Here is a 24,491-nt window from a genome sequence, read left to right on the forward strand (position 1 = left end):
CCCCCACCTTGCGACCTCCCAGTATGCAAGATGACCTGCCACAAGAAGTGCGTACACAAGATTCAGAGCTACTGCTCCTACATGAGCGGGAAGAAGGTGAGTGTGCCCAAGCCTGGAACTCTCTAGAACTTTGTAGAACATACTTTCCAAGGCACCTGGTGTGGCGTTGAACAGGAGTGGACGGGAAGGTGGCAGGAGGGGCTGGACTTGGGTGTGCATCTCAGCATCTCACACCCCTCCTCTAAATCCTGTTTGTCCCTCCTGGGAGAGTCCTGTGCCAGCTAGAGGGAAGCCCCTCAGCTTTGTGCTAAAGGAGGGGTCCCAGTGAGGGGATGTGGGTGAGGAGCATTCTCCCTGGGGAGAAGCACCCAGCCCATGGAGGGAGCCCCTGTCCAGTGGCCATGGAGCTAACCTCCCCAGCCAGGCACACCCAGCAGCTGTGCAAGAGAGGACGAAGGCAGGGAGGGCAGAGCCCACAGAGGTGGCCCTGTGGGACCAGGAGGGAGGCGTGAGCTCGGGCCTGACCCCGACCCCTGCACTACAGGCTGAGCCAGGCGCAGAACCTGGACACTTCGGTGTGTGCGTGGGCAGCCTGACCAGTGACAAGGCCTCGGTGCCCATTGTGCTGGAGAAGCTCCTGGAACATGTGGAGATGCATGGCCTGTACACCGAGGGTCTCTACCGCAAGTCAGGCGCCGCCAACCGGACCCGGGAGCTGCGACAGGCGCTGCAGACAGGTGGGTTGTGTGGGCAGGTGGCCCAGGGCTGGGCCCCACCAAGCATCCATCTGTGACATCTGCACCACTCATCACCCCTGCCCCACAGACCCTGCAGCGGTGAAGCTGGAGGACTTCCCCATCCACGCCATCACTGGTGTCCTGAAGCAGTGGCTGCGGGAGCTGCCCGAGCCCCTCATGACCTTCGCCCAGTATGGCGACTTCCTCCGTGCCGTCGGTGAGCCCTGCAGGCAGCAGGGGTGGCCCTAGTTAGGCGACAGCCAGGGCAAAGGGACGGGTCAGCCAGTTGCACCTGGGTCTCCTCTGGCCTCCTTTCATTCCTGCCATTTGCCCCACACGAAGGGCAGCTTCCCTGCACCCTGGCATCAGGAGGGAAGGGTGGCTCTGTGGGGGCCGATGGAGGTGACAGTCTCCACCTCCCTAGAGCTGCCTGAGAAGCAGGAGCAGCTGGCCGCCATCTACGCGGTCCTGGAGCACCTGCCTGAGGCCAACCACAACTCCCTGGAACGGCTTATCTTCCACCTGGTCAAGCAAGTGCCCCTGCCCTCCATTCGCCCCAGCAGGACACCCGGGCCACAGCCAGTGTTGGGGAGCCAGGGGGTGGCCAAGCCCACCAGGCTTCAGGGCCAGTTGGGGTCCTCTGTGTCCTCCCACTCTGGGCTGATGTGCTCTGTTCCCAGCAGCCTCTAAACCCCAGTCTTGCCTCCCCCACCTTGGCGTGGCTTCCCCCTAACTGTCTGTGGCCACACAGGGTGGCCCTGCTGGAGGATGTCAACCGCATGGCTCCCGGGGCGCTGGCTATCATCTTTGCACCCTGCCTCCTGCGCTGCCCCGACAACTCGGACCCGCTGACCAGCATGAAGGACGTCCTCAAGATCACCACGTGAGTGCGGGCTGCAGCTGTCCCCGACCCAGACACACCGCACTCAGTGCCCAACTGTGGACCTCGGGGACAAAACGAGCCCAGGACTGGTGGAGCGGTTCAAGTGCTAGAGCACCTGCCTAGCAAATGTGGGATCCTAAGTTCAAATCCCAGTACCACCAAAAACAAGAGAGAGAGTCCTCTAGAAACCCTGTGGCGTCTGCACTGTGATTGTGTGACTGCATCAAGAAAAGTCCAGAACTCTCGGAGTTCTGTCTGAGCCTTGGGCGCATAGATCTTCCTTTGGTTTCTTTGACACCGTTGACACACACACCCCACCTTCTTGGGGTTTTGTTTGTTTTTGTGATGAGGCCTGAGTTCAAGCCCCAGTACCACACACACATACAAAAAAAAAAAAACCCTCAGATGGTTAGTTTTTGGCTCTAAGTTAGGAAAATCACACTGTCACCCTAGGTGACAACGAAGAAGGCCCAAGAGGAAGGCCTCACATAGGTCCCCAAGCCAGGCTCATGGCTCCTGAGGAGCAGGGCCCCCAGGAGGTGTGGGGTACGGGTTGGCCTCGGTCCCTTCCAGCACGTTCTTTGGTCCTTTTTCTCTTACGTGGTCTTGATAGCAGGAGCCCTGCCTCTCTGTCCAGCCTGTTTCCTCCTCAGTCCCAGTACTGACTACTCGGAACTGAGTCCCCTGGTACTGGCCACTGCGTGCCGAGTCCCCCCGGTACTGACCAGTGGGCAGACAGGGTGCAGGTCAGACCTCATGTTCCGGGGACCCTGGGTCGGGCCAAGCCGAGCCTGCCCGGACCCCACACTCGAGTCTGAGGTGGGACAGTCCCAGCGGCCCGGTGACGGCTGCTCCACACAAGGCGGCCCCGGCGAGGGAAGCGGGCTCGGCTAGGAGCGGCGTGGGCGGCCTGCGTGGGGCCCTGGCCCTGTCCCCAGCTCGTCCCGTGGGTCCGCAGGTGCGTGGAGCTGCTCATCAAGGAGCAGATGAGGAAGTACAAGGTGAAGATGGAGGAGATCAGCCAGCTGGAGGCGGCGGAGAGCATCGCCTTCCGCAGGCTCTCGCTCCTGCGCCAGAGTGCTGTGAGCGCACGGGCCGGGTCTCTTCCGGGGGTCTGCCGCCGCTGCCGCCTGGCTTGGGGTCTCATGCCCACAGCAGACGGCAAAGATCACAGTCCCCGCTCGGCCTGATACCAGTCCCTCTCAGGGGACAGGAGAGCGGACCTGCCGCCCTCTTGGTACTTAAGGTCCAGCCGGGCCTCACCTAGCAACAGTGGCCACACGGTGGTGGGGGCCTGTGGGGGGGCGGTCCTGAGATCCCCGATAGCCCGCCTCCCTGTCCTGCGCAGGCCTGTGCCGCAGTCGTGGCCGTCTGTTCACCCTGTGTTGTCTCTCCCCCAGCCTTGGCCTCTCAAACTGGGGTTTTCATCTCCCTATGAGGGGGTCCTGGTATGTACGCGCTCGGCGGCCGCGGTGCATGGGTCCCGGTGCGGTGCACGCTGGGGTTCTTGTAGCATAGCCAAGCATGTCCTAACCTCCCGGAAGTGCATGCTGGGGGCAGCCCCTCTCTGCTGACCCTCGTGCTGAGGACCACTAACCCGCCGAGCGACAGACGCGCTGTTCCTGCGGGATTCCTGCCAAAGTCCTAAGAACCCTGGTCCACAGAAAACTAACCCCTGAGCGGCCCCACTCACCCTCTCCTCGCCCGGCACTGACCCCCGCCCGCCCGCCCGCCCGCCCGGAGGCCCCGTGAGACCCTCTGCCCCTTGTTCCAGGCCAAGAGCCCCAAGGCGCCGGCAAGCCAGGGCGGCAGCCTGGAGGAGCTGGAGGTGCTGCCAGAGGAGGAGGCTGTGGGCGGTGACGAGGACCGGGAGAAGGAGCTCCTCATGGAGCGGATCCAGTCCATCAAGGAGGAGAAGCAAGTGCCCCCCTGCCCTTCTGCCTCCGTGCTGCCTGCCTGTGGCCCATGCCCATCCCCCTGCTCTTGATCTCGGGAACAGCACGAGCAAAGGCCCTGAGGCCGGAGCGCATGGCTGGCTCGGCACTGAGCCAGCTGCCCAGGCCTCCCTCAGCAGCGTGGCCCTGTGCTCAGACCCTCAGAGGCCCAAGGGCACTTTAGACTAAATGGCCCTGGAGTGGGGGAGGAGGGTGGAGACGGGGTGACCTGAGGAGCAGCACCGCTTGCTCTGCACTTGCCGTGACATGGCCTCCCGCAGTGGGAGTGGCCTTGGACACTGGACCTTCACCCCAGGGAGGACATCACCTACCGGCTGCCGGAGCTGGACCCGAGGGGCTCGGACGAAGAGAACCTGGACTCGGAGACGTCGGCCAGCACCGAGAGCCTGCTGGAGGAGCGGGCCGGGCGGGGGGCCTCGGAAGGTCAGTATTAAGGTAGCGTCACTTTTCTCCTTCCCGTCCACCCCAGCAGGCCCCAGGGCGAGGGTCCCTCTGCCCACCCGAAGCTGCAGTAATCTGCATCTGTCTCTCAAAAGGGCCCCCCGTGCCTGCTCTCCCCTGCCCCAGCGCGCCCGCCCCGAGCCCCCTCCCCACGGCGGTCGCCCCTCCACGACGAAGGCCGTCATCCTTCGTCACGGTCAGAGTGAAGACCCCTCGGAGGACCCCCATCATGCCGACGGCCAACATCAAGCTCCCGCCCGGCCTGCCGTCCTACCTGCCTGGCCGGCTGCCAGGTGTCCAGGAGGCTGCTGTCCCCGTGAGACGCCGAGAGCCACCTGCTCGCCGCCCGGACCAGGTACACTCCGTGTACATCACGCCTGGGATGGACCTGCACAGGCAGGACGCCCTGGAAACCCTGGAGGAAGATGACCGGCCCCCTGGGGCCAAGCGGAGGTACTCGGATCCCCCGACATACCGCTTGCCCCCCAACTCAAGCCAGGCTAACGGCTGAGGGGCGCGCAGGACAGAGTCTGTGTCCCGGGTCAGCGCCAGAGCTGCAGAGCTAGCGGTGGGCTTCCTGAGAAAAGTCCAGAATGAAATGCTCCAAGAAGGGCCAGAGGTGGGCCCGGCTCCACGCGCAGAGTCAGCCAGGGAGTGGTGGCAGGGGCTGGGCCCCCTCGCCTCCAGGCCCCAGTCGCCCCCTCCTCTTTTGTACGTTTTATGTAACTGTTTCTCTGTACGTGGTTTACATAACTTTAAGTCTTAACAGCCTTAATGGAACACCAAATCGTTTTTTATATGTCTATGTTCAGACTTTTCTGTTAACGCTGGGCGTCTCCCTCGTAACCTGGACCTGATGGTCACAGCAGAGGCCACTCTAGGCCACAGAGCTGGGCTCCACTCAGCAGGTGGTCAGCAGGGAGGGACCCTGCGTGACAGTTTTGGACTCGTGGGGCACCTGACCACCCCGTCTGTCCCCGATGCGTGTGTCGGGTGGTGGCGGCCATCTGGCCAGTGTACATTCCAGGAGTTGCTGGAGCCGTTCTTGGGAGTCAAGGCTGTTCCCTGGAGCCAGGACGGGAAACACGTAGGCCAGGCCCTCGCCCCAGGCCAGCACCGGCCTTCCGTCTCAGAGAGACCTGAAAATGTGGCCAACACACCTGTCTGCTGGGCCTGGACGCCAGGGGCTGGAGGACCCACCCTCGCGCTGCCTGTGCTCTGTGACAGGACAGAGTCGGTGACTCAGGACCACTGCCACTAGGCAGGGCGGGGAGAATGAGGCCTTCTCATCTCTACAGAGCCACAGCAACGGCCTGCGGTTGTCCTCTCAGGCTGCGTCCACTCAACAGACTTGTGGACACAGGGCCACAGGCCTGGGACGATGGCTGCACCACACGAGGTGTGAAATAAAGAGAAAGTGCCTGACAAGTGTCTGTGCGGTTCATGCTCACGCTGGCTGGGGGTCCCCTGGTGTGGGAGCCCCTGCTCGATCCTCCAGAACTCCACCGACTTCACACTCAGGTAAGGAACACAAACGCCCCAGCACACTCAACTTTGAGTGCCGACATGACACTGCCGGTAGGAATTTCCACACCTACCCTCGTGTGAGGGGTTGTGGTCAAAACACAGGTGCAGCTGGGTGCCACTGGCCACACCTACCTACCTGGGAGGCTGAGATCAGGAGGAGGATCATGGTTCAAGGCCAGCCCCTCCACAAGACCTCATCTTCAAAACAACCAGAGCAAAATGGACTGGAGGTGTGGCAGAGGGCCTGCTTTGCAAGTGTGAATTCCTGAGTGGAAACTCCAGTCCCAAAAAAGAACAAAACCTGAAGCCGGGCACTGGTGGCTCACACCTATACTCCTTGCTACTCAGCAGGCAGAGATCAGGAGGATCTCGGTTTAAAGCCAGCCATGGGCAAATAGTTCATGAGACCCTATCTCAAACCCATCACAAAAACGGGCTGGTGGAGTGGCTTGAGCAATAGCCTCACCCTGCCTAGCAAGTGTGAGGCCCTGAGTTCAAATCTCAGTACCACACTCAAACAAAACAAAACAAAACAGAAAAGAAACTTGAGAAAGCTCAACACAATTCTGATAGCACTGCATAGTACTGCTTAACTCCTGCCCTGCTAGCCAGGGAATTGGTGGGTCCTTCTGATTTAAGTTTGGGCTTCATACCCAAGGCATGGGATCCATCCCCAGCACCAAACTTAAATTTTAAAAAAATCTTTACCCTCAGGTTGTGTGTAAGGCGCATACAAAACGATGAATTTTGAGTTTAGACTTAGATGTGGGCTCAGTCACCAAGACCACCGCATATGCAAATATCCCAAACCTGCAAAACTCTTGAAATCCCAAACACCTCTGCTCCATGGCATTTCATAGAAGAGATGCTCAGACTGGGGGCGCAGCTCCGTGGTGGAGCGCTGGCCGGGCATGCGCACGGCTTTGGGTTTGATCCCGGCACTGCAAAACAAAAATCCTCCTGAATGAGGAGTATCTAACGGGCCCCCAAGAGCCAGCGTTAATGGTGCTGAAGTCTGTGATCAGAAGACTTCCAGATTCTGTGTGTCCCGCTGGGAAGAGTCCATGGCAGGACACGGGTGCATAGGTGGAGTTTATTAAAAATCAGGGGAAATGTGAAGTGGAGAATGATGAAGCCCACGTGGAATCTGGAGGCCAGGACGGTATGCGTCCCTTCTCTGGGTGCTTTTAAAACTTCTGCTGACCTATGGGAAGGGAGGAACCAGTGACTCCCATCCAATAATCAATGAGTGGGGAGGGGCACGGGCAGTTCCCGGGCCAGGTGAGGGTGGTCTGGGCTGCCCCTGGGCAAACTTTTCCTACTTCTAGCCGGCCTCACCAGGGCCATTAGGATCAGTTGTGGGAACTGGGGGAATATGGGGTGGACCCTGAAGACCCCAAATGCAGACTGCAGATGTAGCAAAGCCGGGACTTGTCCCAGGCCACGCAGCCGGGAAGAGATGGGCTCACGCTCAGCCTGCAGAGGCCGGCTTCATGTACCCTGGGTTTGGTCCCCTCTGTGGTATCTTCGGAGGACGTGAGGCCCCCGCTGTGAACAGGACTCGGGTGACCTGGGGGCGGGGCGACAGCGGCATGCCAGGCTGAGGTGGGTCCTCGTGACGGCCCCACTGGGGCCCTAGGTGGGCTGGGGTCTTTTCATGGGATCCTGGGTATTTGGGGGTGACCCTGCCCCAGCTCTCACTGCCATGGCTAGCTCGCACTGTGCGTTTCCCAGGAAACGAACCCAAAAAAGCTAAATTGGCTCAAGGCCAGCTGGGACCTGAAGTCATAACCTATGCCATCCAAGTACGGATGAGCCCCTCTGACGCATGATAAAGCCAGGGTCTGGGGAAGTCTTGTACTCTGAACCCCAGGTCAGGGCTTCTCCCCTGAAGCGGGGAGGTTGCCTGGATGTGGGAAGAATCCAAGCAGGGAGACGCGTGGGGCAGGCGGAACGGAATAACCAAGGAGCGCGTTGCACAAAGGCCCTACAGTAAAGGACTCGGTCCTCGCACCCCTTCCGGGAGAGCTCAGACAGTCCCCAGGACCGGTTCAGATTGGCGCCCCTCCTTTACACAAAACGTTACTTCCGCCCGAATCAAAGATGGACCTACATGGACGTTGTGAGGCACATCCGCCCGGAAGGGAGCCAGACGAAAGTACTTCCGCCCGCCTTTAAGATGGCGCCGGCGGAAGGGGAAAGGCATCAGCCACTGGCCATATGGCGGCGTCGAGACTGGAGCTGAACCTGGTGAGGCTGCTGTGCCGCTGCGAAGCAATGGCAGCGGAGAAGCGGGACCCGGAAGAATGGCGCCTAGAGAAGGTGAGAGGGTTCCACGATGCCGTGGACAGCCTAACTCCCGGAGAGTGGCCCGTAGAGTCGATGGCCTCTCCAGTCCCAACAGCTACCTAGCCACGCCCTTTCCGGTCAGCTCGGCCACGTCTACGTGCAACCCCCGCCCCTATACCTGCGGTTCCCTTCGACCCCGCCTCCGTCCTGGCCACGCCCCTCCTCCTCCTTGCAGTGGTCCCGCCCCGTCCATGGCGCTGGCTCTAGCCCTGGACCCTTCACACTTGTCGCTTCCGTCCTGGCCACGCCCCCTTTTCATAGTACTGGCCCCGCCCCCTTCACGCTTGCTCCTCCGTCCCACCCCGCCTCCATTCTGGCCACGCCCCTCTGTCTAGCAGCGGTCCCACCCCCTCCTTGGCCCCGCCTCCATCCTGGCACCTCCCGCCTGCCCCGCCTTCGTCCTGACCACGCCCCTCGTCCTGGCAGCCGCCCCACCCCCTCCCTGGCGCTGGCCCCGCCCCTTGGCACCTCCCACCTGCCCCTCCATCCCGGCCCCGCCTCCTCTCCCACACTGGCCCCGCCCCGCTGACCCCAGTGAACTGGCTGACACCACTTTCCCTCCCCAGTACGTGGGGGCCCTGGAGGACATGCTGCAGGCGCTGAAAACCCAAGCTAGGTGAGTGCAGAGGTCCTGTGGGGACACCCGGGCTCCATTCCTTGGGGGAACCTGTCCCCGAGCTGGGGACAGTGGGCAGGTGTTCCTTCCCCCTTGCTGCCTTACAGCAAACCGGCCTCGGAGGTGATCAACGAATACTCCCGCAAGGTGGATTTCCTCAAGGGGATGCTGCAGGCAGAGAAGCTGGTGAGAGGGGACGCTGCTTTCATGGCCCCCATCAGGGTCCCCAGGACCTGTCCCTCCAGTGACACATCTTCTCACCTGCCCACAGGCCTCCTCCTCAGAGAAGGCACTCGCCAACCAGTTCCTGGCCCCTGGCCGCGTGCCCACCACAGCCAGGGAGCGGGTGCCCGCCACCAAGACCGTACATCTGCAGTCACGGGCTCGGTACACCAGCGAGATGCGGAGTGAGCTGCTGGGCACGGTAGGGCTCCCTTGTCCCTGGAATGCACGGTCCTGGGGGCGGCCAGAGCAGTGCTGTCGGGCACAGGGAGCCCAGAGGGCCCAACAAGCCCCTGCCCTGAGCCAAGGCTTAAAGGGGCTTTGCTAGATGAATAGGAGTTTGGTTCAAGGCAAAAATTGAGCCACTTGTGCTTTAAGCTCCAGGGTTGGTCCCGGAGCAGGATTTGGCTCCCAACTTGCCACGTGTCGCAAGATAGCTAAGGCAGTCCCAGGACTGGTCCAGGGCTCTGAGGATGGGAAGGTCTGAGGACAGAAAGGACAGGTTTGAGACAGGACAGGGTGGCTGACGTCAGGCCTCTCCCTTCTTCCCGTAGGACTCTGCCAGAGGTGAGTCAAGCTGACCCTACTGACCAGCACCCCATACGCCCAGCCTGGCTCCCACGGACTTTGCCATCCAGGGACAATGTTGGCCCAGCATCTCCAAAGCAGTCTGAAGGGGGAGCTGGGACAAGGAGTGATCCGGGAAGGGGGCCTGCTGAGCACCTTGGCCCACAGGGCCAGCGCTAGGCTGGGACAGAGTCCAGACAAGGTGGGAAAGGCTTCTATACAGGGGCATTCTAGCCAGGGCTTTGAAGCATGGTGAGGAGCCCACCAGGAAGCAGCCTAAATGAGCAAACAGCATTCAGGTGGCAGACACAGCACACGCAAAGGTCAGGAGGCTGGAAACAAAACCAGCCTTCTTCCTGCTTGGTCTGTTTTGCTTCCAGAGTTGGAGCTGGACGTGAGGAAGCGAACGTGAGTGTCCTGAACTGTGGGGGAAGTGGGGGGGGAGGCTGGGCAAAACTCCGGCCACTGCGGGCTTCTGGCTACTGCAACGGTCCAGGCCACCCAGCGGAGGCCGCGTCTGGAGCCACTTAGGAACGTGTCATGTCGCTCTTTCTCTCCTGCTCCCCCCACACATGTGGGGTCAGTGGGGTGACAGGGTCCAGGCCGGCAGACGAGAAGCAGTCAGCAGCTGAGCTGGACCTCGTCCTACAACGACACCAGGACCTCCAGGAAAAGTTGGCCGAGGAGATGCTCGGCCTAGCCCGCAGCCTCAAGACCAACACACTGGCCGCCCAGAGCGTCATCAAGAAGGACAACCAGGTGGGCAGACTGTGGGACTTCTCCAGCCTCTGCCTCAGGGTATCCAAGGAAGCTTCCCAGGACGGGGCTTTGTGCCTGGGACTTGGCTGGATGAGTAGGAGTTTGTTATTCTGAGCAGAGGGCACAGCAGCAAGGGTCAGGAGATGCAGGCCTGCCCCAGGGCACTAGGGATGGGCAGCACTTAGCCCCAGTCCTCCCTCCCCGCCTCCCCACAGACCCTGTCACACTCACTCAAGATGGCCGACCAGAGCCTAGAGAAGCTGAAGACGGAGTCGGAGCGGCTGGAGCAGCACGCACAGAAGTCGGTCAACTGGCTGCTGTGGATCATGCTCATCGTGGTCTGTTTCATCTTCATCAGCATGATTCTCTTCATACGCGTCATGCCCAAGCTCAAATAAAGCCTGTGCCCTCCGACCTCTGACCTCTGACCTCCAACCCCCGCCTCCCACCGCTCTGCCCATCTCCCCCCTCAAGGTGGGGAACAAGATGCAGGGTCTTTGGGGGCCTCCAGGAGCGGGGGAGGGTGAAGGGGGACTTTGGGGTCAGTGACAGCAAGCATGACCCGTTCCATCCTGGCATCTGCCCCACCTGGGACAAGGCCAGGCCCAAGAGCCCCACAAGAAGACAAGCGTGTGACACACGTCTGTAATCCCAGCACTCCAGAAGCAGAGGCGGGAGGATGGTGAGTTCCAGGCCAGCCTGAGCTACACAGTGAGGCCCTTTCCCAAAAAAGAAGTGATTCACTCGCCAGTTAAGGCCAAACTGTAAACTGAGACGTCACTGGAGGGGTGGAGGGAGTGGGTGCTGCAGGTTGATGGGGGATCCTGTCTCTGCTGGCGGAGCACAGGTGGTACAGGCTCCACAGGATGGTCACTCAGGACACACAGGTCCTGCCGGGCACAGTGATGCACACCTGTAATCCCCGCACTTGGATGAGGAGCAGAGGCCAGCCTGGACTGCATATTGAGACCCTGTCTCAGAAAACCACAGGTCCGTCTGCCCGGCAACCCTCTACTGGGATTTGCCCAAAGGTGGGCCTAGCACCAGGGTGGTACCGAGGTTTGAACTCGGGGCCCGGCTACGTGCACGGACACATTTTTTTGTAATGAGGAAAGGCAGATTTGGTTGTGGTTGAACGGGGATCTCTCCAAGAGGCCACAGCTAACTGCTCCCTTTGGGGACAGGGTTCTGTGACAGTCACTTCTGTCCCGTGTGCCTTTTCTATTGCTTGCATTTTCTATTTTTTTTCTCCACTTTGTTCCTTTTTTAAATTTTCCATTGTTTTCTACTGCTTGGGTTTTATAATATGCCCCCAGCAACGATTTAAAGTATGATTGCTGAAAAGATAAAGTTACGTTCACATTTTTCAGAGGCAGAGAGGGTGAGTCACTGGCTCCAAACCCACAGTGGGCCAGGGTTGGACTCGAACCGGCGTCTCACAGGTGGCGCTAAGCCCGACCCCCCGCAGTCGTCAGACCCGGCCCCGCCCCCGTGGCTCCAGCTCACGCCCAGCCAGGCCCCGCCCCCGCAGCGTCAGGCCCCGCCCCCGAGCAGCCCACTCAGGGTCCGCCGGCAGTTTCTGCACAGCCGGACTCGCGTGCCTTTGCGTCAGCGGACCCAGGCGCGCTTCCCCGGACGCTGGGACAGGTGACACCGAGCGGGAGCGGTCCGTGCGACCCGCGGGCGGGGCGGAGGTGCCGGGAGGAGCGGGGGCTCCTCCTCAGGGACTGTGACCAGGGGCTCCTGCCGCTCCAGAGGGCGACGACCCGCCTGCGCCCGGGTGAACTCCAGCGCGCCCAGGGCTGCGCAGTGATGTCATGGCTTATTTGCATAGGCCCGTTTCCGGGTTACGCAGCTAGGGGCGGGGCGTGGGGGGGCGGCGCGCTGTGGGCCAACCGCGTGCGTGTATGCAAATAGCGGCGGAGCGGGGGGCGGTTCCCGCCTCCAGGCGCGCCCTCCTCGGGTGTCCGCAGGCCGCCCGCAGACCACGCCCGCCGCGCGCGGGCCGCGACGCCCCGCGCAGGACCCGCCCACCGGCCCGCGGACCCCGGGGACCCCAGAGCGGCGTCTCGCCGCGCCTGATGCCTACCCGGGAGCCGCCTCGGACCCGTGGCTCCCGGGGGAGCCCGCAGACCCGCCCGCCTGGCCCTGGACCCCCGGTGAGTGTGACCGGAACGGGGTCCTAGGCAGAGGATGCAGCTTTCTGACACCCCTGTCACCCCAAAACCGTGATACCTGCGGTGTCTGCAGCCACTGGTGCCTCGAGGCCACAAGTCCAGCACCCAGCGCCCTCGGCTGCAGCCGCAGCCTGGACCCCACACGGCGAGGCCTAGGAAGATTGTATTTGAGGACGAGCTGCCCTCCCTGCCCCTCTTGGGCATCAAGAAGCCTATTGGAGCCGTCTCTGGGGGGCATGTGCCCAGCCCCCACCCAGTGCCCGACTATGAGCTGTGAGTGTCCCCCAGGTGGTTCTTGATGCCTGGGAACTGGGAAAGGGCATCGAGGCTGGGGCTTTGACGGGTGAGTAAGAGCCTACTAAATAAAAAAAAAAAAGAGCCTTTTTGAGTTGGGAGCACCCGCGTGCAGGTGGGGTTCCTTGCACCCACACTGTCTGACTCCCCTCAACCCACAGCAAGTACCCACCGTTGAGCAGTGAGAGGGGCCGGAGCTGCTATGTTGCAGTGTTCCAGGACCAGTATGGAGAGTTCTTGGAGCTGCAGCAAGAAGTGGGGTCCACGCAGGCCAAGCTGCAGCAGCTGGAGGCCCTGTTGAGGTCCCTGCCCCCACCCCGGAGCCAGGTCAGCATCAGGCACGGACCCTGCACCCCACAGCCCTTATGGGGACACCCACTGGGTTCAAATCTCTGGGACAAGGCCAGTCCTCAAGGTCCTCCCTGGGAGGGTCACTTTGTCCATCTGAGCCTGTTTCCCCCTCCTTCCATCCCACTCTACTGAGCCCCTTCCTCCTCCTTCCTTGCAGAAGGAGGCCCAGGTTGCAGCCCGTGTCTGGAGAGAGTTGGAGAAGAAACAGACGGTGAGCTGGGGCTTGTGGGTCCCACGACTTGGTCTTTGCACCCCTGACGTTGCCATGGGGCTGGGACGCTTGTGCCCTGACTCACATAAGCTTCAAGGAGAGAAAGCGGGGCTTAGAGAGGAAAGAGCAAAGGACTGAACAGCTCGTGGGCCACAGGCTAGACTGCTGTAAGGACTTCCCTGGCTCTCGCCCTCCCAGGACCCTAGCTTCCTGGATAAGCAGGCTCGCTATCGCTACCTAAAGGGCAAACTGAGGCACCTCAAGACCCAAATCCAGAAATTCGATGACCAAGGGGACAGCGAGGGCTCCGTGTACTTCTGAGTCTGCTGGAGAGGCAGCAGGACACCGGCCCCTGCCCTTCCTTGCTCTTCACCCTGCCTCGAGGAGCCTCAAGATTTGCGGACGACATGTCCTGTGGTTCAGCACTGATGGTGCATCCTCCAGGCAGCCCTCCCCGGAGTCCCCTGGGCCCCCAGCCCTGACTCCATGGAGACACCGGATCTCAGTCCTTCCAAGGGAAGTGGGCCTTCTTCTCCATCCCAGCAAAATAAACATGCATTAAACCCCTACTGTATGCAGCTGCAGCACACCCTGATTTCACTTGTCATCAAAAAGCCTTCTTCCATCTTCCAGCCCAGGGGGCAGGGGGAGAAGGGAATGAGCTTCAAAGGGAGTGCCCAGAGCGTAACCAAGCTTAATCCTAGCTACTTGGGAGGCTGAGATTGGGAGGGTGGAGGTTAGAGGTCAGCCTGTGCAGCTAGTTCATGAGACCCCCGTCATCTCCAAAATGGACTGGAGGGGTGGCTCGAGAGGTAGAGCACCTGCTTTGCAAGCACGAAGCCCTGAGTTCAAACCCCAGCCCTACCCAAAACAAAAACTGAAGGTAGTGCGGGGCTGGGGGTGGGGCCCACTGGCAGTGCTGTTGCTCAGCAGGACCCGGTCCTCGGATCTCCCTAGCACTGCAAAAAGCCAAGGCCGCGCAGGTAGGAAACGTTTTTTATTATTGGCCTTGATTCACTTGTCACGCAGTATCCAGCACGGATCAGAAGGGCAGAGGCCCAGCCTGGCCCTGCTCCGCCTGCCCGGCTGCAGCAGCCTCTCAGGTCCATCAGCCAGGGAAGCCACCTCACTGTCCCCCAGCTCCTGCCTGAGGCGCTGGGGGACAGGGCGGCCCCTCACCCCACCCTGGCCAGGGCCTCAGGGGAAGGAGGAGGCTGCGGCCTGGAGGATCAGTCTTTTTGGTTTCATGATCATTTAAAAACAGAAAGACAAACATGTCAGTCTTAAAAAGGGGTAGTGTCCCTCGGGAGAGAAGCCAGTGCTGGGGTGCGCCCGGTCCCTTGAGGTCTGCGTGCGGGGCGCCGCCGTCACTGGCCCGAGCCGTAGGGCCAGCTGAAGGTGCTGCCGGACAGCAGCATGTCGCGGATGAGCGTCTCGATGGGCGTCTTGCCCACCAGGCGCATGAAGAACAGCTGGGAGATGAGCGAGGCGGGCACGGCGCGCAGGGCGGGCAGGCGCAGCAGCAGGCGGCCGAAGCGCTGCGGCTGGGACGGGTACTGCGCCCGCACGTACTCGGTGAGCGCCACCTGCGCCTTCTCCTGCAGGCTCTCCACGTGCGCCGGGTCCGAGAGGCCGCAGGCATCTGGGGGCAGGGGGCCATGGTCACACGCGGGTGGCAGGAGGGCACGGGCCCGCAGGTGGGACACGGGGCAGAAATGGGGCTTATCTAAGGCAGTGCCCACCCTCCCGGATACTGAAGTGCTCTGAAGCCTTGCGGGGGGGCGCTAAGGAACCCCCAGGGGAGACTGGGGAGACTCAGGGGCAGAACGAGCGCGCCGCCAGTCTCAGGAATACGGCAGGCCCCAGCTGCCCGGTGATGACTTGAGGGCGGCACAGGGGCGGAGCCTCAGTCACACCGCCCCGCCCTGTGGGCGGAGCCCCAAACCACGCCCCCACCAGCTGCAGCCGGCCATAGCAACCCTGAGACTACCCTGGAGATCCTGGGTAACAACAGGTCCTTGGGCCCAGGGATCAGGCAGTGGGTGGGGTCGCCAGGCGGGGACAGGGATGTCCCCGGCGTCCCTCTCCACCTGCCTATCAGTGCTCGTCACAGAGCACTTTAGATGAGGCCGGGGGATAGGGTGGGGGGGTGTCCTGGAACTGGGGGCAACGGAGGTCCAGGTGTCGTACTGCCTGCACCAGCGACTGCCCCGCTGTCCCGCATGGGGCTCCCCGTCCCGTCCCCCCAGCCCCCAGCAGCTCACCGGGCGTGAAGAGCGCGATGGCCTTGAGGCAGCCGTACTCGGCCGAGTCCACCTGCAGGCGGCCCAGCTTGTCCACCTGCTCCTGGAAGGCGCGCACCTGGTCCATGAAGGCCACGGCGCGCTCGGCGGCCATGGGCGCGGCGTGCAGGCCGGCGGCGGCCAGCAGCGGCGCCGTGTGCAGGGGCAGCGCGGCCTGCGCGGCGTTCAGCACGAACAGCTCGCTCCAGCTGAGGCGCAGCAGCGCCACCTGGTCGGCCACCGGCAGCTCGGGGAAGAAGGGCGCGTGGCGCGCCCACTCCACCGTGCTGAAGAGCAGCCGCGCCGCCAGCTCGCACACGTTGTCGATGCCCAGCACGGCGCCCGCCGCGCCGCCGCCCGCACCGAAGCGCCCGGCCGCCGCGGGGTAGGGCTCGGCGCGCAGCAGCTGCGCGATCAGCTCGGACACCGGTGTCCCCGGGAACAGGTCGCCCGCCGCCGCCAGCGCCGAGCCCGGGGGGCTGCCTGACGCGGCCACGGCGCCCGGCAGCGAGTGCGGGATGCGGCCGCGCTGCACCGCTGCGGGGGGGACAGGGGACAGGTGGGGACAGGAAGAGGGAAGAGAGGGAGGGGAGACAAAAGTGCGCAGATCGTCACTCGGCTCCTCTCCTCTCCTCCAAGGCCTATCCCCGCCCCAGTGCGCGCACGGCTGGGTGGGTGGAGGCCCGAGCTTGCGTGCCCCACTGTCCCCACCCTCCCGGAGGCTGGGGGCCCAGGGGACAATCTCCCCTGAGTTCAGGACACTGGCTGAAACACCCTCTCCCTGGCGGCCCTGGAGGCTGCACCTGTCAACCATGTCCCCATCTGACAATCCTGGGCTGAGCCAAGGAGGGCTTGGCGCCCCTGTCCAACCTGGTTTCCAAGGCGAGTGACAGGTACCCACCAGTCCCACGGGGCTCCTGTCTACGGAGCTAGAATCCTGTTTCCAGCTCCCCGCCACACCACTCATGTCCCCCCAGGGCGGGTCTTGGCTTCTGCTCCCCAGTGCTGGGAGCGGGATCCATGGCAATAGGTCCCCCATAAACAACAGGGTGCCCACTAGCCCTGCCCATTAAGGGAGGAGGACCCACTGCCGCCATGACTGGGGCGAGGGGTGGAAGAGGCACCGAGGCAGGAGGGCAGAGGGTTGGCTGCCTGCAGGTCTGGAGGGGGCGGCTGGTCGGGTGCCAGGCAGAAACGAATGAACGATCTTTAATGAGCAAGCAGCAGGCTGAGTCTCATCACCTGCGTGAACTCCAGGTCACCCCGGCCTGGAGCCAACAGCGCAGAGGAAGCAGGGGCTCACAGAGAAGCCGAAGTGTGGGGTGGAGCCTGCCTGTCCAAGTGGGAGAAACTGGACCAGGCCCCAAAAAAGTGTCCCCCGGCCCTCCTGGAGGCTTTCTCCTGACCCCTTTTCCTTCCTAGGCTGTAAAACCTGCCCTTCCCATTCCTCCAGGCACATTCCTACCTCAGGGCTTTTGCACTTGTGTTCCCCAAACTCGTCCCCAAACTCCCCTGACCCCAGCTCTTCCCCCTCCTCTTCATTCAGTCCCCACCCTGGGAGTTCAAACCCCGGCCACAGCCCTACTGCTCTGTGATCCTGGCACATGGCCTCACTGACCTCCCCTCTGTGCCTAATTCTTCATCTGAAAAAGCAGGTGACAATGACCCTATCACTGAATCAAGTGAGGTTCTTCGTAACTTGCTTGGAATAGTGCCTGCCACATGGGCAGGGCTAGATGGAGCGTAAGTCACACTGAGAACGTTGAGTGAGCACGTACTGTGTTCCAGGCCCTCGACTAGGTGGGCAGGGGATGTGCCAGTGAGCAAGACAGAAATAAAGGGGGGGTGCCCTCTTAGAAGGCCATGTTTGAGCAAACCTTGGGGACACAGGAGGAAGCCATGCCAAGATGTGTAGGGAGATCAGCCTGGGCAGAGGGAAAGGCCGTGCAAAGGTCCTGAGACAGGGCTGTGATTTGGATCATAAATTGTGATTTTGAAAAGCTCCAACCCTGAGCCTTTGGAGCTCTGACGTACCTCAGGATTTTTAGTCATACGGACAAGGAGGGCAGGGACAAGACAGACACCCTCAAATTTGAAGGGACCAAAGAAAGTAATTAAAGAGATTTTTTGTTTTTGAGTCAGTAGCCCAGGTTGGCCTTGAACTCATGATCCTTCTGCCTCAGCCTGCCTGGCTCTCAAACAGTTTTAAGAAAAAGGAACAGCCTTTCCCAGCTTCTCCCACTGAGGCTCTTCAAGAAGAAGCCAACTTTAGCTGGGCACTGTGGCTGACTCCTGTAATCCTAGCTGATCGGGAGGACTGAAGTTCAAAGCCAGCCTGGGCAAACAGTGCTCAAGACCCTATCTGGAAAATACCCAACATAAAAAAGGGCTGGTGGAGTGGCTCAAAGTGAACGCCCTGAGATCAAACTCCAGTACTGAAAAAGACAACTTTAAATCAGAGGAGACTCAGGGTAGATGCTAGTAAGAACTGCCAGGCAGAGCCTAACACAGGAGCTGCCACCCAGTCAGCTGAATTTGGCTCCCAACCCCAGGGCTCCACATGGACAGCCCTAGGCTCCTCGTGAAGTCTAGGCTAGTTGTCGGAATCCTAGGCGCAGCTGCCCAGCAATGTCTGTCCACCCTGTCCCCTGGGCAGGGACAGGAGGCTGGGCCTCCCTCTGGCTCCTGGCACCCAGGTCAGGAGAGAGGGAAGCGGCCTTTTGCCTTCATCTGGCCAAGTCCCTGCCTTGTGCAAACAACGCGGGCGGTGAAGGGTGAAGGGTGGAGGGTGGAAGGTAGGGACATCAAACGAAATGCATATATCCTTGTTCAGAAAGAGACCAGGCGGTCACAAAGGTGTCAGGGCTGGAGAGCTGGCCTCTGAGGCCAGGGGGGAACGGGGTGCTGGGGAAAGTCCCCAGGTGGGCCCACGTCACACAGCCAACTCCTTGCTTCCCGGGCCCCACCCACGGCAGCCAGCAGAACCTAATTGGATTTCTGCAGCCCGCGGCCAGGCGGAGGCCCAAGGGATCAGGGGATCAGTGGTAATGAGGTTACAGGCGCCAGACCCCGCCCCCGGCCTCCAGACCCCAGAGCCGGCTGCCCCCTGCAGCACTTACCCTCCTTCCGCATGCCCACCCGGAAGCACTTCTTCAGGCGACAGTACTGGCACTGGTTCCGGTGATGCTGGTCAATCTGGCAGTCACGGTTTGACCTGTGGGCATGCAGAGACCAGGGTTTCCTGTGACACCCATGTCCTCCTCCCTGATCCACCCTGTGAGAGCTCCCTGGATTGGAGAGGTCACCCGAAACGGGGTGTGGGGTGGGTGTTGATGGATGAACGGAGTCCATGGGAAGGTGCACATATTAAGACGTGCACTTGGGAACTGGGTTTTGAAGGATGAATAGGAGTTCTCGGGCAGGGGTTGGAGGGGATGGGAATGGAAAAGCCATTTCTGGGAAAGGGTACAGTGAAAGCAAAAGGTTTAAAATGCAAAAATAAGGAGAACTCCAGGCTGATGGAGTGGCTCAAGTGGTAGAACACCTGTCTAGCAAGCATGAGGCCCAAGTTCAAACTTCAGTACTGCAAAAAAAATGGTCACTGTCAGGCCGAGTACCAGTTGTCTACATAGAACAGAACACTGTATTCTAGCCTATGGTGTGAACGACTGAATGAACAGGGAGCTCCTGCCTCCTTTGGAGGCCCCACACCCCCCACACACGGACACCCGGGGAAGACCACTGAACCCCAGTCCGGTCCCAGAAGCTTGCTCTACTCAGCCCTTGAGGGTCGCTGCTGTTCCTTCCAGGGACAGGCCAGGTGGCCCTGGGAGGCAGTGAGCTCCCTGCCCAGCCCCTTGTATTCAAGTGTCCCCTGCCAGTGACCCCCTCCTGCCACCGAGGACAAGGAGCCAGGCTAGGACAGCAAGGCTGAGGCCTCCGACCACGGGGTCCCGCAGCAGCCGGGAAGGGGCCTGGCCGGGGCGAGGACGCTCAGGCAGAACCGGAACAAAGCCCGCAGCCGGGCGGAGGGAGGGCCGGGGCAGCGGGGTGGAACCCACCAGGCGTGGCACAGGCAGACTGGCGGGCAGCCCCCACTTCATTCAGGCCCCTGGACCTCAGAGGACCCATTGTTTCTGCCTCAACTTCCCCAGCTGTGGAACTGGGACAGATCTGTCGCCCCCGACAGGAAAATGGTAAGTTCTTCCTGCTATCTCACCCAAACAGCTTAGGCTCTGCCAAAACCTGTGGCTGAATTCAGGCTCCTTTTGGCCTCCAGCACCAGGTGTGTTTTTGTTGTTTCTGTTTTCTGTTTTTGAGGGACTCAGGGCAAAGAAGCAGACTGGTGTCCACAGCTTGAACCACACCTCCCGTCCTTTTCATTGCAGTTATTTTTTGGAGATGGAGTCTCACCAACTATTTGCCCAGGCTGGCCTCAAACTGCAATCCCACTGACCTCAGCCTCCCAAGTAGCTAAGATTAAGTTTTGTTTTGGTTTGAGATGGGGTCTCAAATGATGCGCTCCTGCCTCAGCCTCCGGGGTAGCTGGGTCTGCAGGCGTGTGTGACATAGGGACTGGCGTTGCAGTCCAATCTGACCTCAGCCCTCCGCTGCTCGCTCACCCTTCATGGCTCCCTACTGCCCTCAATCCAGGCACAGAGCCACTTCTGCGCCTGGGCAGACCTACCCCACAGCCCAGGTCCCCCAGTCTGCCACTACACACCTCCCCAGGCCACACTGAAAAGTGCCTTTTGCCCTCTTCTGCGGGCTAAGCCCTGGTGCTTCGAGGCCCCAGCTCATGTGGTCCCCTCCAGGCAGCCCTGTGACCCCTAAGCCGAGCCCCTTGCTCCCTCCCCGGGAACCCAGACCCCACAGGCTGGGGTTGAAAAGGGGAGCTCAGCTTGGGGTTGGGGTATGCCATCAGGCCACCCAGGCTGAACCCCAGGAAGACTGCTGAACCAGTCAGAGGCTCAGAGAGGCATGGTGACCTCACTTGGTCACACAGCTCAAGGTCACACAACTCAGATCTGAAAAACCTACCAGCACCAAACACCCCCTCCCTCTTTGTGATCCCTGACCCCACCCTCAGGGAACACCTGGGACCCTCAAACTGCCTAGGCCTCTCTTTTGCCCTCCCCAAAGACCCAGTCAGAGAGCAAGCACTGATTCTGGCAGCAAAAATGAGGCCAAAGTCTGGTGGCCCAGTTAGCGCTGGAGGAAGAAACATGCCAGCTCTGCCACAAATGGCCACCCAAGTGGCCCTGACCTGGGGCCAAAGTCCAGCCCCAGGTGTCTGTGGCCTTTGACCACCAAGCCCTCCGTCCAGCTCTGGAAGCAGAGACCCTAACTGAAAGGACTCCTTTGCTCAGCCCCACCTTGGGACAGGGTCCCTTGATGCGACACGTGGGGCAGATGTCAGGACATCCTGGAGCTCAGTTTTGGGCATCTGGGAGATGGGACCATCTCTATCGACTCTGCACAGGCCACTGCCTGTTTCTGGGTACACAGCAGGACCACGTCCAGGGGTGCAAAGGACACTCAGGCTCCCCTGGGCTGGACACACACCCTTTTTCCTGGGGGACTTTCTGTCCCCAACACCAATCAGAACAGCTAGCAGGGCCACGCCCTGCCGGAGGGGTCCTTTAAACTGGGCCAGGGTGGGGTTCCTCCATGACAGCACTCACTCCCGAGCCGTTTCAGCGCCACCCCGAAAGTTTAAAAGGCTTGTCCGGGAGGCCCGGGTCTGCACCGCCCCTGGGTGTGTGGGGGGGGTGCGGTCAATTCCGGTGGCCTTGCAGGTCCTCCAGTGGCGATTTCCGGTGACCTAAAGGCCAGGGTGCGCCCAGGAGCTGCCCCCCCCCCGCGATGGGCCGGCCCAGCTGTCCCTCTACAGCGGAGCCCCTTAGGCGAAGGAGACCACCCCGTGCCACCCCAGCCTGCTCCAGCTGCCGCGGTCGCCAGGGCGACTTTGGAAGTGATATTTGACCCCAAGGGCGCGCCGTATCGATCCGCGCGGCCGCAGACAATGGCCCCTGGCCGCTGCGAGCTCCCGGGTCCAAGTTCCACGTTCGATTCCCGCGGGAATCCCCGCAGCGTCCGATCACCGAGAAAGGGGGGGTGGGGCTGGGGCTGGGGTCCCACTCCTGACAGCACCCCTTCCCCCAGGCCTCCCTGCCGCGGCGATGACCCCTCCCCAGGGAAAAAAGAGAGGCAGAGCAAGCCACCTGGGCGGAAGCCGCCAGGGACCACCTGATGGGGGGTTTGGGGGGACCGGGGACATGCATGGATGCAGCGCCAACTGTATACATGATCCCAGGAGCGCGGTGGAGAGAGGCGGCCCGGGCCTCGAGCCACCAGCCACGAGGGGGGGGGTTGGGTGGAGGGGAGGCCGGGGAAGGTCAGCGCCAGGCCCAAGGTGACCGAGCAGGTCCGGGGCCGGTGGCGCGGTGGCGGAGGGGACTCACCGGCAGGTGTAGCTCAGGTTGCGGCGGATGCTCCGCTTGAAGAAGCTCTTGCAGCCCTCGCAGGTGAAGACGCCGTAATGCTTGCCGCTCGACTTGTCCCCGCACACCACGCAGTCCACCTGCAGCCCCGGCCGCTCCTCGTCGCCGGGCTCCGCATCGCTGGCGGCGCCGGGGGGCGAGGCCGAGTCGTCTTCGGCCGCGCGCGGGTAGCCGCCCGCCTTGTCCACGCCGTTCGTGTCGCCGCCGGGGCCGCCCCAGCCGCCGGTCACCATGGCCATAGCCCCAGGGCAGCGGGGCCGGGGCGCCCCCTCCTCGCGGCGCCTCCCTTCGGGCGCCCCTCTGGGCCCGGGGGACCCCTACCCGGCGCGCATCCGGGCCCGGCTCGCGGAGGGGGGCACGGGCTGCACCCCCCAAAAAAGTTTTGCAGCAACTTCCTGCGGCCGGTCCGCGCGCCCGGGCGGAACTGGTCGGGCCGGTTCCAGGCCAACTTTCCCACGCGTGCGCGGGCCCCGGGGGTGGGGGTGGGGGGGCCGCGCTAGAGGCGTGGGCCGGGGACCCCGAGGTGTCGCGCCCCGCCGCCCTGGGGCCCCGGGAAGGGCGCGCGGGCCATGGCCCGGCCCGGGCTGCGCAGGGGGCGCCCTGTGGCCTGGCCGCGCCTGGGCCCCGGGCTGTGGCCAACTTAGCGGGTCGCCATCGGAGCGCGGGAGGCCGGGGGGAAAGTTTGGCCGCAAGTTGCGCGGCCGCCCGTGGCGAGGGGGAGGGGCGGCGGGCGCGCGCCGGGGCCGGTCGCCGCGCCCCCCCCCGGGTCCTCCGGAGTGTCCCCCAGGTGCCGGCCGCGGGCGCTCGGGGCCTGCAGGGCCGCGGTCCGGCGTCTCCCGAGCTGCCGCCCCCGCTGCGGCCGCGCCCGCCCGGCCTGGGCCTGCGCCTGGGCCCGAGCCTCGCTCTCGCCGCTGCCGCCGCCGCCGCCGCCGCCGCCGCCGACCCCGCGCGCCGGCCTCGCGCTGCGGCCGGTTTGACACACAACGTTCCATCCGCGGGGCGGGCGGGGGGCGGGGGCGGGGGCAGGGGCGCGCGCCGCGGGCTGGGGGCGGGCGCTCGTTGCCCGGGCGACGGCCGCCCTTATAAGGGCATGGGTGGCCGCGCGCGGCGCCCGGCGCCCCGGCCGGCGGGAGGGGAGGGGCGGAGGCGGAGCGCGGGGCCGCCGGGCCTGACCCTCCCCCTCCCCCACCCCGCCCGCGTCCTCGTCCCCGTCCCCCCTCCCTCCTCACTCCCTTCCCCGCGGTGCCCCCGCCCTGCCTCGCCGCGCTCCAGGCTTAACCCCTGCAGGGCCAGCCGCCGCTGCCCTCTGCCCTTCCCCGAAACTCCCCGGGATGTCCCTCCCCTCCACCTCCGGCCTTGGACGCCGTGTCGCTCCACCGCCCTCGTGGCGCCCCTCGGATCCGCCTCCCCCCCCACCTCCCCCCCGCCCGCGACGCATTCCCGGCAGAAGCAATAATGGGGGGCCATTTGCCACCCCGGGGGCGCGCCCCTGCGCAACACGCACACGCACGCATGCACGCACGCCTGGGGCATTTCTTTGCACAGTTGCATGATGGATTGTCCTTGTTTCCTCTTCCAGAAAGTCGCCGCGGCCGACCCCCACTCCACCCTTTCTCTGCTCGGGTTGACACCTGGTGCCTGCAGCCTCCAGGGGGAAGGGAGGTTGCGGCCGGAGCCGGGTTGGCCCGGCTTGGCGATTAGGGGTCCCCTCCCCAGGCGTCTGGGGGCAGGGCGTCCGGCAGCTCTGCAAAGTGGCTGGAGGTGGCAGGAATGCCCGCCACCCCTGCTGGGGACTGTCCCTTTCCCCTCTTCATTTCCTCTGCTTTCTGGGCTCTAAGGGAAGGGCTCGGCCCGGCGGCCGGCTGGACTGCAGATGTCTCTCCAGTCCCCCGCCCTCTCCGCCAGACCCTGGCTCCACCAGCATTTATTAAGCACCCTTTGCATGCAAGCCTGAACCTGCGCTGTACTGCCTGTTAACGTTTAACCGGCTGGAGAAGTCCTTCCTGAAGTGACCTTTCACCTCTTGAGTCCAGCAGGTCCTGCTGCCCAGCCCTGGGCCCAGAGTGGACGCCAGGGCACGTGGCTGGGTCTGTGAGAGCGGCAGGCAGGACAACAGTGTCCTCTGCCCCCACGTGCTCTTCTGCCTCCCCGATCAGTAAGGGGGGGGTCCTGCGAAAAAGGAAAGCCTCCCTCCCCACAGGTGAGACCTGGGCCTGGGGAGATACATGCTTGATTACGCAACCGTTAAGGAGAAACGGGAAATTGAGGTTGAGGGGTCTTCAGCCTGGTACACGAGCCCTGCCTGGGCCTCTGGACCTCCCAGGAAGGGTCTGTGACGTGAAAAGACTTAGTGAATACAGAAAGCAGGAGGGACTAGCGTTAGATCTGGAAAGGACTTCCCGCAGGTCTGCCTGGAGTGGGTTCTTCCCATCGCCCCATAGGAGCCCTGCTGGGGGAGGGAGCAGAGGGGACACTTTGGTTTGGGGGCTTCATAGGAATGTGGGGACGCTGGTTGGTTATTTGGGGTGAGAACAGAGGTCCTAGTGCTCCTGGCCTGGACCAGCCAGGATCCTTGGTTGGGGGGCACGGGGTGTGGGTCTCAGAGAAAGGATCCAAA

General features: G+C 62.6%; 4 protein-coding genes across 22 annotated transcripts in view; 3 read left to right on the forward strand and 1 right to left on the reverse strand.

Annotated features, from left to right (window-relative positions):
- Positions 1-5,444, forward strand: part of Myo9b (myosin IXB) — a 94,556-nt gene extending 89,112 nt beyond the window's left edge. For 10 of the 19 annotated variants that reach the window (XM_074053334.1, XM_074053336.1, XM_074053342.1 and 7 more), the window contains 10 exons: positions 23-96; positions 545-737; positions 826-954; positions 1,162-1,267; positions 1,489-1,620; positions 2,579-2,702; positions 3,021-3,068; positions 3,395-3,541; positions 3,875-3,998; positions 4,112-5,444. In XM_074053334.1, coding sequence (XP_073909435.1) covers positions 23-96; positions 545-737; positions 826-954; positions 1,162-1,267; positions 1,489-1,620; positions 2,579-2,702; positions 3,021-3,068; positions 3,395-3,541; positions 3,875-3,998; positions 4,112-4,527 — 1,493 coding nt within the window. In that variant the 3' untranslated portion in view covers positions 4,528-5,444. Of the gene's footprint in view, positions 1-22; positions 97-544; positions 738-825; positions 955-1,161; positions 1,268-1,488; positions 1,621-2,578; positions 2,703-3,020; positions 3,069-3,394; positions 3,542-3,874; positions 4,011-4,111 lie in introns of all 19 variants that reach the window. The other 9 variants (XM_074053338.1, XM_074053339.1, XM_074053351.1 and 6 more) reach the window with 4 other exon arrangements.
- Positions 5,445-7,682: 2,238 nt separating this feature from the next.
- On the forward strand, positions 7,683-10,470 carry Use1 (unconventional SNARE in the ER 1). Its single transcript, XM_020172580.2, has 8 exons — positions 7,683-7,865; positions 8,459-8,508; positions 8,616-8,694; positions 8,780-8,932; positions 9,285-9,297; positions 9,678-9,705; positions 9,882-10,056; positions 10,272-10,470. The coding sequence occupies exons 1-8, from the start codon at positions 7,764-7,766 to the stop codon at positions 10,452-10,454; spliced, it is 783 nt and encodes a 260-aa protein (XP_020028169.2). The 5' UTR covers positions 7,683-7,763; the 3' UTR covers positions 10,455-10,470.
- A 143-nt stretch (positions 10,471-10,613) lies between these two features.
- Ocel1 (occludin/ELL domain containing 1) lies at positions 10,614-13,663 on the forward strand. Its single transcript, XM_020172745.2, has 7 exons — positions 10,614-10,701; positions 11,525-11,703; positions 12,030-12,215; positions 12,307-12,506; positions 12,689-12,854; positions 13,036-13,089; positions 13,288-13,663. The coding sequence occupies exons 1-7, from the start codon at positions 10,614-10,616 to the stop codon at positions 13,408-13,410; spliced, it is 996 nt and encodes a 331-aa protein (XP_020028334.2). The 3' UTR covers positions 13,411-13,663.
- A 405-nt stretch (positions 13,664-14,068) lies between these two features.
- On the reverse strand, positions 14,069-22,627 carry Nr2f6 (nuclear receptor subfamily 2 group F member 6). Its single transcript, XM_020172923.2, has 4 exons — positions 21,836-22,627; positions 18,491-18,585; positions 15,354-15,908; positions 14,069-14,731 (listed from the first exon to the last, which is right to left on the reverse strand). Exons 1-4 carry the CDS (start codon positions 22,111-22,113, stop codon positions 14,457-14,459), a joined length of 1,203 nt encoding a protein of 400 aa, XP_020028512.1. The 5' UTR covers positions 22,114-22,627; the 3' UTR covers positions 14,069-14,456.
- Between the last annotated feature and the right edge of the window lie 1,864 nt (positions 22,628-24,491).

Source organism: Castor canadensis, chromosome 14 (assembly GCF_047511655.1).
Source record: "Castor canadensis chromosome 14, mCasCan1.hap1v2, whole genome shotgun sequence".
NCBI classification, from domain to species: Eukaryota; Metazoa; Chordata; class Mammalia; order Rodentia; family Castoridae; genus Castor; species Castor canadensis.

Coding starts and splice junctions, on each gene's coding strand:
- Use1 (XM_020172580.2), top strand. CDS start 7,764: ATGGCGGCGTCGAGACTGGAGCTGAACCTGGTGAGGCTGCTGTGCCGC. Junction 8,509..8,615: donor GCGCTGAAAACCCAAGCTAG/GTGAGTGCAGAG, acceptor GCTGCCTTACAG/CAAACCGGCCTCGGAGGTGA. Junction 8,695..8,779: donor TGCTGCAGGCAGAGAAGCTG/GTGAGAGGGGAC, acceptor ACCTGCCCACAG/GCCTCCTCCTCAGAGAAGGC.
- Ocel1 (XM_020172745.2), top strand. CDS start 10,614: ATGACCCGTTCCATCCTGGCATCTGCCCCACCTGGGACAAGGCCAGGC. Junction 11,704..12,029: donor TTCCCCGGACGCTGGGACAG/GTGACACCGAGC, acceptor GGGTGTCCGCAG/GCCGCCCGCAGACCACGCCC. Junction 12,855..13,035: donor TGCCCCCACCCCGGAGCCAG/GTCAGCATCAGG, acceptor CCTTCCTTGCAG/AAGGAGGCCCAGGTTGCAGC.
- Nr2f6 (XM_020172923.2), bottom strand. CDS start 22,113: ATGGCCATGGTGACCGGCGGCTGGGGCGGCCCCGGCGGCGACACGAAC. Junction 18,586..21,835: donor AACCTGAGCTACACCTGCCG/GTGAGTCCCCTC, acceptor GCATGCCCACAG/GTCAAACCGTGACTGCCAGA. Junction 14,732..15,353: donor CATCGCGCTCTTCACGCCCG/GTGAGCTGCTGG, acceptor CCCTGCCCCCAG/ATGCCTGCGGCCTCTCGGAC.